General features: G+C 34.3%; 1 protein-coding gene across 1 annotated transcript; it reads left to right on the top strand.

Moving 5' to 3' along the window:
• The first annotated feature begins 426 nt into the window (after positions 1 to 426).
• On the top strand, positions 427 to 5,898 carry LOC127737990 (transmembrane protein 256 homolog). The gene is made up of 4 exons (XM_052248969.1): positions 427 to 726; positions 3,473 to 3,516; positions 4,510 to 4,590; positions 5,649 to 5,898. The coding sequence occupies exons 1-4, from the start codon at positions 528 to 530 to the stop codon at positions 5,790 to 5,792; spliced, it is 468 nt and encodes a 155-aa protein (XP_052104929.1). The 5' UTR covers positions 427 to 527; the 3' UTR covers positions 5,793 to 5,898.
• Positions 5,899 to 10,450: the final 4,552 nt, after the last annotated feature.

The following is a 10,450-nucleotide window of genomic DNA, read 5'->3' as shown; positions in this document are numbered from 1 at the left end:
TGGCAGTTCAAAACCTTAAAATTTCCTTCTGCATTAAAGACAGATTTTTAAATTAAAAAGTCAGAATGAACTGTCCTTGGATAAATAATAGGTATATGTAATGGGATAAAATTCTTTGAACGTCTTAAAATCCGTCAGTTTAATGTGCCAAACAATCTTAATTTTTTACTTTGCAATACTGAAAGCGGGTTGTGACACCTTTTAGTACTTTTTTTATATTATTTTGGTACAATTTAATTAAGAAAACGTACACAACATTAGATATATAACACATTTATCCTGACTAAACCCTGATAACATTAGGAGTTTAGTCATCACGCCCAATTTAATAACTCAAAATCGTATGAGTGCCTCACATCAGCCGACTGTACGTTAATCATATACATTATCCTACAATATTTTTTTCTACTTTCGGTTCGTAGAAATCCTGGTTATTTCCCTTATGTACTTTCGTTCTTTCGTTTTGTACATTGTCATTGACGAAATTGTTTTCCGACAGGCCTATAATGTTCGACTGAAATATTGTCATGTCTAACATTATTGGCGGAGTGATTGATTTTTATAACGGACTTCCTTCCCTCCTCCCAGAACGCATCATTGAGATACCTGTAGAAAGAATTGTTATAAAAGAATCTACCATGATTATCGGACAGTCCAGACACTTTGTAAGACTTGCAGGTCTCTCCGGTGCTGTAGCGGTTGCCATGTCAGCTTATGGAGCGCACGGTAAGAATATTTCTATGTCCAGTCCAGTTGTATCTTAAAACGACCCCAAAAAACAAGTTTATTACAGTTTTGCTTTAATGAAATGAAAAAAAAAGTGCTTATGTGTAGTCCAAATAGATATGACGTCGTAGGAATGCGTTACAGGAAAACATTGTTTTCGTCCGTCGTTCGTAAACTTTCCACATTTTTATCTTCCTATCTGAATTATCAAGAAACCATTCAACCAATTTTAACCAAACTTGGCTGGAATGATGTATGGAAGGTTTTCTTCAAACGATCTTCCGATTTCGTAACAAAAAACATGCCAGAAGAAAAAATATACTCTAGTAGGCGAACTTATTAAAAAACTCTTCTCGTCTGAACTACAAGGCGAAAAGTTTGGTTACTTTTATATATACTGTAGGGTTGATGACATGGATATTCTTTACTGTTAACTTGTTAAATGTTGTTCTGGGGGAGGGGGTAAATGGTGGAGTTCCCATTGAAACCCCATGTAAGATATGTCATATTTTTATCGATTTTTAACCAAAAATAACAGGAAGGATGTATGTGCGATCCTCTTCACGCGTTCTTCATTTTGGTTCCGGTCGGGGTGAGAGAAAAAACGGCCGCCAGAAGCAGTTTTTTTTATCCTTAAAGAAAAAATGAAAAAAAAATGTGTTTTTCTCATTTTAATGGCACATATATTTTGTCTGAAATACATCAACATTCTTCTATCTTGCTAAAACAGTCTTATTGTAACAGCACCTAATATATTTGGAATCCTTCATCCTTCATCTACCTTTTGTAAAAACAGATCACTGAATCGGCTAATAATTGGTGTGCTACTAAGTCCGATGATTATTGTCCACAGTCAACCCCAATATTTGGAAATTACTCTAGAACCATTATATCCTGCGTAGCACTTTAAAATATATATCACACACAGTTTGTCGTATACTTTTTTTTATTGTGATCTTGTATATCATATAATTGTATATTTGTGGGAACTTATATATTTTTACTGATTGTTATAAGAATAAACAATACTTACGAAATAGTGGATCGCTGATGTGAGTTACACAGTTATTTTAAATTAGATTATTGACATACTTCCGTATATAAGATTCCTCCACAGGTGCTAGTCTTTTATAACACTGACATAAACTTATCATATTTTTGTTCATTTAGATATATAACACGTGCCCGATCACCTCTCAGTCTCTGTCCTTTAATAACAAACGTTTGTGAGCGGTTCGGGAACTTCTCTGTCCTTTTGGAACAGAAGAATCGGTGTGTCCATGAACCCCTCTGTCCACCAATAACAGGAGATGTGTGTCCAGGAACCTCTTTTTCTTTCATAACAGAAGATCTGTTTGCGGTCATTGAACATCTCTGTCCTTTCATAATAGGGGATGTGTGTATTGTCCTTGAACATCTTTGCCCCTTAATAACAGGGGGTATTTGTATGCATGGTTCTTGAACATCTTTACCCCTTAATAACAGGGGATGTTTGTATGTTCCCTTCAATATCTTTGTCCTTTCATAACAGGGGATCTGAGTGTCTGTCTAGGAACCCCTATGTCCTTTCATAACAGGAGAGCCTTTTTGTCCTTTAAAAAGCAGTGACCAGTGTGTTAAGGAACATTTATGCCTTTTAATAAGAGTAGATCCGTTTGTCCAGAAACCTTTTTCTTTCCATTTAACTTTAGATCGGTGTGCCCAGGTTCTCGAAAAAAGAGACCCGTGTGTCAAGGAACCTAATTTTTTACTATATGTCATTTCTTCAAAAATGATATCTGTGTGCTAAAGAACTTCGCTGTCCTTTAATCAGATGAAATCTGTGTATCCAGGAAAGTCTTTGCCTTTTATAAAGAAAAGATGTGTGTGCCTAGGAAAGGATTTGCCTTTTAATAAGAGGAGATCCGTGTGTCCTGAAAGTCTTTGTCTTTAATAAGAGGAGATCCGTGTGTTCAGAAACCTTTCTCTTTCCATAACATTTTCCTACCGAAGGTCGGTGGTTCTCTCCAGACATTCCGACTTCATCACAAATAAAAACTTACCGCCACGCGAAATAGCACACTACTGCTGAAAATGGCATTAAACATCAACCAATTAATCAATCAATCAATATTTCCATAACAGTATAATCAGGGGCCTCGGTGGTCTAAATTGTTCATTTACTGTCAACACTGAGGTTATGAGCTCGAACCCTGCACGTGACAGGTGCATTCTATCTATCCCATTTTAATTGACAAGGGTTAACAGTTTTCCGGCCGAAGTTCTGTGGTTCTCTCCATTGACTTTTGCTTCTTCCACCTATAAAAACTGGCGACCACAATGTAACCAAGAGCGTTGAAAGTGGCGTTTAACCGACAATCAATTATTAATCAACCCATAACTGTAGATTCGTGTGTCCAGAATGCGCTCTGTCCTTTCTTTAAAAATTAGACCCGTGTGTGTGAAAGCTTCTATACCCTTTCACAATAGAAGGTCTACTGTCTAGGAAGCTCTTTCCTGTCAGAAAAAGGGATTTGTTTTTAAAAGGTATATCCCCGTTCTTTCAGGCGATTAACTCTTTCGTATATTTACTCTTGGAACTAATATATTAGCAATTAATATTGGATTCTCCTTTTCATATTGTTGTCATTTCTCAACAACACAGAATTCAACAGCAATTTTTGTTAAACAATGCCTTTATTTTATATTGTTAATGTTTTTGACATATTTTTTTTATATTATTCATGTGTTTGACATATTTTTATAGGATTTAAAGACGACGAATCGAAAGAAATGGCCCAAAGAAAAAAGGTCAGTATGTTGAACAAATAATATCCATATATTTTAAGCTCACTAGACCGAAAGAACCAAGTAAGCTTTTCTCGTCGCTTGGCGTCGGTCGTCTGTCGTCCGTTAACTTTTACAAAAATCTTCTCTTCTATCGTCATTGGGGTATCTAGTTTTACAAATATGCCCGACGACCACGCCTGCAAACCAACATTACCGACACGACTAAAATTATAACATAGGGGTAAAATGCAAGTTTTGACTATTATATTGAAAATGGCTATAAATACAGAAAATCTGACAAAGGCACAGAATGTTCATAATGTTGAGGTCTACCTACTGTCCATTTACAAAACTGTCAGACGACTTCTCTTAGGAGTTATTGCCCTTAAATGAAAATTTTGTCCATTTTTTTCATATTTGCTGTTATCTTGAAACGTGTATTACTAGATAGAGAGAATTTTTATATAACAAAAAAGGACCAGCAAGACAAGATCTACAAATAAGTCTAATGTCCAAAATTGTTAGTCGAATCCTCATTGTAATAATTGCTCTTGACGATGTTTACCATTTTTGTGTGTGTTTTGTCCATTGTTGAAGATGCACATAGACCTATGTGAGCGATTACGGCTCTTAAGGGCCTCTAGTTGGTCACTTCCAGGCCAGCTGAGTTAAATTTTAAACAATCGAACTGAGTATAAGTTTTTAATCGGTCGAACTTGGACATGAATTTAAACTCTAGAGCTACTAATCTAACACACTCGTATTATATCTAAATAATACATAGAAAAGCAATATGTAAGAAGTATGAATGTCATATAAACATTAATCTCATACTGTGACTTTCAAAATTGTACTTTTGAATTTGATCTGATTTTCTTACTTGTTACTATCAACAAATTAGTGTTTAAGGGAACGCCAGAAGGGTGTTACTATATGCGAGGATGATATATGGCAATTTTCATTATAAAGCTGACTTGACTTTATGTTCATTGTGTGATTGTTATTTATTTTCAGATCTTTGATTCGGGAAATCATATGCATCTTATCCATAGTCTTGCGCTATTGGGATCTCCACTTACACGTCGACCAGTGTTGGTAAGTTTCATTTTCAAAAGATTGGGATCTCATGGAATATATATATATGATCTATGGGAAGGGAAATTGATATGTGACATAATCGTGTCTATGGAGAAAGTTGCCACATTATTTTGCTACATTCTATGCATACATGGCTGCTAGCTTGAGTCTAGCGCAAACATTCCCCATTTCCATTCTCAATTTTATGTAATCATAATACTGCTTATGATATTGCAGTATTTGGCATCACATAGTATTTCTATTTCTGTAGGCAAAAATATATAGTTTCTGCATGTTCATCGTTTCTTAAGTTTCCATGCACAGGTAATATATTATATATTAATAAGGAGATGAGGTATGATTGCCAATGAGACAACTATCCACCAAAGTTCAAATAAAGTGGATGTAAGCAATTATAGCAACCGTACGGCCTTCAACAATAAGAAAAACCCATACCGTATAGTCGGCTATAAAAGGCCCCGACATGAAAAATATGAAACAATTCAACTGAGAAAACAATTGACGAAAAACAAATATGCCAGACATGAACCAACGACAACGACTGAACTACAGGCTCCTGACTTGGGACAGGCACATAAAGAATGTGGCGGTGTTAAACATGTTTGTGAGCGCTCAACCCTCCCCCTAACCTGGGACAGTGGTGTAATAAAATTACCCTTTTTTGCAAATGTTTTCATTCAAACATATAATTTTCTGTATGTTCGATTTATTCGTCACAATGGAATCATTCTGTGCTGATGTAGTGTTATTTATTCATTATCGGATAATTCGGTCATTCCGTCTAACGTTGTAAGCGCTTTCGCGCATACAGTTCTCATCGGATAATAATGAAATGTATGTGGACCGATTCATTATTTTTGGGCTGTTTTGCACTTTGTGAAATGTAAATAAGATTGAAGGAAATCGACATTCGCTCTTGTACCAGAATTTCTCCTTGAATGAAGTCGAAGGAATTTACGTTGCCTGATGAGTTCAAAAATATTCTTCCCTTTTACATGGATATAATATTGGAACATATTCAGCTGTCTTTTAATATTGTTATATATTATTTCTAGGTTGGAAGTTTATTGACATTAGGAATACTTGTGTTTTCTGGGAGCTGCTATTACAATGCAATGACAGGGGACAAGAGAGTTAGAATGATAACACCTTATGGTGGTATGGCTTTTATTCTGGCTTGGTTAGCTATGATGCTATGAGCCCAATCATTTAAAACAATGTGACCGATGTGTAATTGTATGACTATATATGATATGTTACATACGATGTGCAAGTTATTCCAATTAAATAGAAAAATACTTTAAATATGTGTGTCTCTCATTTTATCAAACAATGCCATTAATATAAAGAAATCCTCTCCCTGCTTTTTCATCAAAACAGATACAAAGTAAATGTATATTAATATACTACCAACTATCCACCAGAGACCAAATAACGTAGATGTTAGCAACTAGAGGTCACTGTACGGCCATGAACAATGAGCAAAACCCATAACACATAGCAATCTCTAAAAGGCCTGACAAAATGTTAAATAATTCAAACGAGAAAACAAACGACCTGAATTATGTCCAAAACAACAAACGAAAAACGTATAGTATACAGCAACAAACGACAACCTTTGAAATAAAGGCTCCTGACTTGGGACAGAGACATACAGAATGTGACGGGGTTAAACATGTTTGCCAGCGCACAACCCTCCCCTAACCAAGGACAATGGTGTTACAGCACAACAAAATTATAAAAATCAGTTGGAAAGGGCTTGACTAGAGTCTCGTCCCTCCTCTAGGGCTTGACTTATCAAGTCGATACAAAATACAAAAATAAATAACAAAAAAAAATACTACATACACAAAGAATCGATCTGAGAGTACTCGTAGTTTCGGAAAGCTATTTGAAACCCGATAAGAATTAACAAATAAAAAACAAATCATGTGTGCAAGACAAAATATCAGTACACACCAAATAGATTTACTGTTAAGACGCCATAAAGAGTCATGGAAAACATAACCTTGTGCAATGCAAAAATATAAGTATCGACAGGATGTAGAACCGTTAGTGTTAATAACTGTACTATAGCAGTTATGTTTTAATTCATTGATAACAAAATCATTGTTAGTACCGATAAAAACAATAATCAAAGTTCTGATTACAGTGATGAATCAATAACCCTTTAGAATAAAGTTATTCAAAGGATTGATAAGCTTACGTAGATCGTATCTAAATTTACGGGCTCTTAAACAGCATCGCCCTAAAAATTAGGATGCGTTATCCCGTTAGTTATAAGATATTTTTACAGGTACAGCCATTGCATCTCTAACATAACTTAGTAAAGGTTTTTTAAGTAAGTATTGTAATGAAATCAATGACTTAATATTTTACCAGTGATACACTGATACGTTCATTGAAATCCATAATGTCACTACAGATAACGACATAGGAACGAGTTGGGATAAACAAACACCGTAAGATAGAACCAATGGAACATCCCCGTCCAAAAAAGGAAAATAAACAATAGGGAACGAAAAATCGTCCCTTTTGTCGTTTATTTAAGTGTAGAGTTTCCCGTGTGAAACTGAAATATATTAATCTAGGAAAGGGCAGTTATTACTGTTTATTTCAGATATATTCAAAGTAAGTTCCCTCGGGTAAATTTCCGCAGTTTATTTAGAGAATTTTTGATTATTTAACGAAAAAATATCATGAAGGTACGATAGGTGTTGTTGGATTTAGAAATTTAGACGGATCTTTACCGAGTAAGGCCATAACTGATTCATAACAATACAGGAACAAGTCTGCTATGATAGGGTGCACTATGAATTGTTGCCCATGGGAACATTTACAATCTGTCGATAAACTATTGTTGAAAAGTACATTTTCCATACAGATTGAAAGTTTAGAGAACAGAGAGTCGAAAAGTCAAGACCGACTTGTAAGAACCATCAAAACTAAAACACCAAAAGAATTGTCTACTCTCCAGAAATAATCAATACCATTAATTTTATATGCTTTATTACAGAAATTAATGATAAATTCTTTGATAGTAGTAAGGGAGCTTGTTAAAAGCACAGACATACTAGTTGTATAACAATTACTGGAGGCCGATATGCAATATTTGACAGGTTTTTGGTTCCAATACTTAAGTGCTATTTCACACAATGTACATATACAAATGATAAAGATTATACCAGGCAACTTAACTCTCACTCCGACCACACCACTCTTTATGATTGGTACTGAATACCAAGTGATCAGTAGAAAAGCAGCAAATATCAATTCAAAGTATTGGTGTCATTATAACAAAATAATGAATAATTTGCTATAAAAGTCGGAGAGTTTTTGAAATATTTAATTCAGGGTAAGTGGCTTTATCTTACCTCCTATACATTTCTAGGAATATGATTGGTTAAAAGCGTCCGCGTGGAGACCGTGTATATTCCATATTAGGTTAGTAGGGAGGCGGGGCTTATTTGGCATACACGGTTAGTAGTGGTGTTACGTCCCTTTAAAAAAACAAAACGGTACTAGAAAAAATCTTGAAGGTTTCAACAGACGAAGAAATTGATGATGAAGATTGAAATAAATTCATAAAACACATTTAAACCTAACAAGTTTTTATACGACCGCAAAAAAATTTTGTGGTCGTATATTGGTATGACGTTGGCGTCGTCGTCGTCGTCCGGCGTCGTCGTCGTCCGGCGTCGTCGTCCGAAGACACATTGGTTTTCGCACTCTAACTTTAGTTTAAGTGAATGGATCTTTTTGAAATTTGACCATAAGGTTAAATACCACAAAAGGAAGGTTGGGATTGATTTTGGGGGTTATGGTACCAACAGTTAAGGAATTAGGGGCCAAAAAGGGGCCAAAAATAAGCATTTTCTAGTTTCCAGACAATAACTGTGGAACGGTGTATGGATCTCTCTGAAATTATACTACAAGTTTCCATACCACAAAGGGATGGTTAGGATTTGCTTTGGGGGTTATGGCTCAAACCGTTTAGGAATTAGGGGCAAAAAAGGGGGAAAAACAAGGTTGTCCTGGTTAATGGACAAATACTTTAGTACAAAACATAATTTAAAGCAGTGTAAGGGAGATAAATCAAATACATCATTGAAATTATTTCCCTTACACTGCTTTTAAATTATGTATAAAGTAATGGTTAATGAACAATAAAGATAATTTAAAACAGTGTAAGGGAGGTAATCCAAATACAACGCTTTGGTTACTTCCCTTACACTGCTTTTAAATTATGTTTAAAGAAATGCATATTTATAAAGGAAGACCAGTAAAAATATCTGCAAATGTTGCATCTTTTTTTTTTACAAAAAAATCCATATGAAAGATTTGACACTATATTTTTAATTCTATTATAAAATAGATTAAGTTAGCACTATGGTAAATTTAAACTGGAAATTATGGTTGCCAACTCCATTGGAAATTTGAATTGAGATTATGACCATATCTTGAGGGAAAGAATTTTTTTGGGGAAAAAAAGGGGGGGGGGGGGGTAAAAAGAAATTGTGGGGGGGGGTCAATTTTTTCTCATTTCAGATTTCAGAAATTAAAAAGAATTATTCTTCAAATATTATTTTTTTTTCAAATTTCAAATATTGAAAAATTTCAAGAAGTAATCTTTAATTGCACAGTATGGCGCATTAGATTTGTAAAATCTTTGATCACATTTATTTATTTGTTATGCCGAATCTAACAGTGTATTTAGATTTTTAATTTTGGGTCCAGTTTTCAAATTGGTCTACATTAAGGTCCAAAGGGTCCAAAATTAAACTTTGTTTGATTTTAGCAAAAATTGAATATACGAGGTTCTTTGATATGCTGAAGCTAAACATGTATTTAGATTTTTGATTTTTGGCCCAGTTTTCAAGTTGATCCAAATTGGGGTCCAAAATTAAACTTTGTTTGATTTCAACAAAAATTGAATATATGGGGTTCTTTGATATGCTGAATCTAACCATGTATTTAGATTTTTTATTTGTGGACCCCGTTATCAAATTGGTTCATATTGAGGTCAAAAGGGTCCAAAATTAAACTTTGTTTGATTTCATCAAAAATTGAATTATTGGGGTTCTTTGATATTCCAAATCTAACCGTGTATTTAGATTTTTAATTTTGGGTCCTGTTTTTTAAATTGGTCTACATTAAGGTCCAAAGGGTCCAAAATTAAACTTAGTTTGATTTTAACAAAATTGAATTCTTGGGGTTCTTTGATATGCTGAATCTAAACATATGTGTTTAGATTTTTGATTATGGGCCCAGTTTTCAAGTTGGTCCAAGTTGGGGTCCAAAATTAAACTTTGTTTTATTTCAACAAAAATTGAATATATGGGGTTCTTTGATTTGCTGAATCTAAACATGTATTTAGATTTTTGATTATGGGCCCAGTTTTCAAGTTGGTCCAAATTGGGGTCCAAAATTAAACTTTGTTTGATTTCAACAAAAATTGAATATGTGAGGTTCTTTGATATGCTGAATCTAACCATGTATTTAGATTTTTTATTTGTGGGCCCCACTATCAAATTGGTTCATATTGAGGTCAAAAGGGTCCAAAATTTTACTTTGTTTGATTTCATCAAAAATTGAATTATTGGGGTTCTTTGATATGCCAAATCTAACCGGTTTTTTTAGATTTTTAATTTGGGTCCCGTTTTTTAAATTGGTCTTCATTGAGGTCCAAAGGGTCCAAAATTAAACTTAGTTTGATTTTAACAAAAATTGAATTCTTGGGGTTCTTTGATATGCTGAATCTAAACATGTGTTTAGATTTTTGATTATGGGCCCAGTTTTCAAGTTGGTCCAAGTTGGGGTCCAAAATTAAACTTTTTTTGATTTCAACAAAAATTGA

Source organism: Mytilus californianus, unplaced genomic scaffold (assembly GCF_021869535.1).
Source record: "Mytilus californianus isolate M0D057914Y unplaced genomic scaffold, xbMytCali1.0.p SCAF_4, whole genome shotgun sequence".
Taxonomy (NCBI): domain Eukaryota; kingdom Metazoa; phylum Mollusca; class Bivalvia; order Mytilida; family Mytilidae; genus Mytilus; species Mytilus californianus.
This window is presented reverse-complemented; position numbering and strand designations above follow the sequence as displayed.

Excerpts from the sequence above, each read along its gene's own strand:
- LOC127737990 (XM_052248969.1), top strand. The coding sequence starts at position 528 with ATGTCTAACATTATTGGCGGAGTGATTGATTTTTATAACGGACTTCCT. Across the intron at positions 727-3,472 it reads GTCAGCTTATGGAGCGCACG|GATTTAAAGACGACGAATCG; the intron begins GTAAGAATATTT and ends ATATTTTTATAG. Across the intron at positions 4,591-5,648 it reads TTACACGTCGACCAGTGTTG|GTTGGAAGTTTATTGACATT; the intron begins GTAAGTTTCATT and ends TATTATTTCTAG.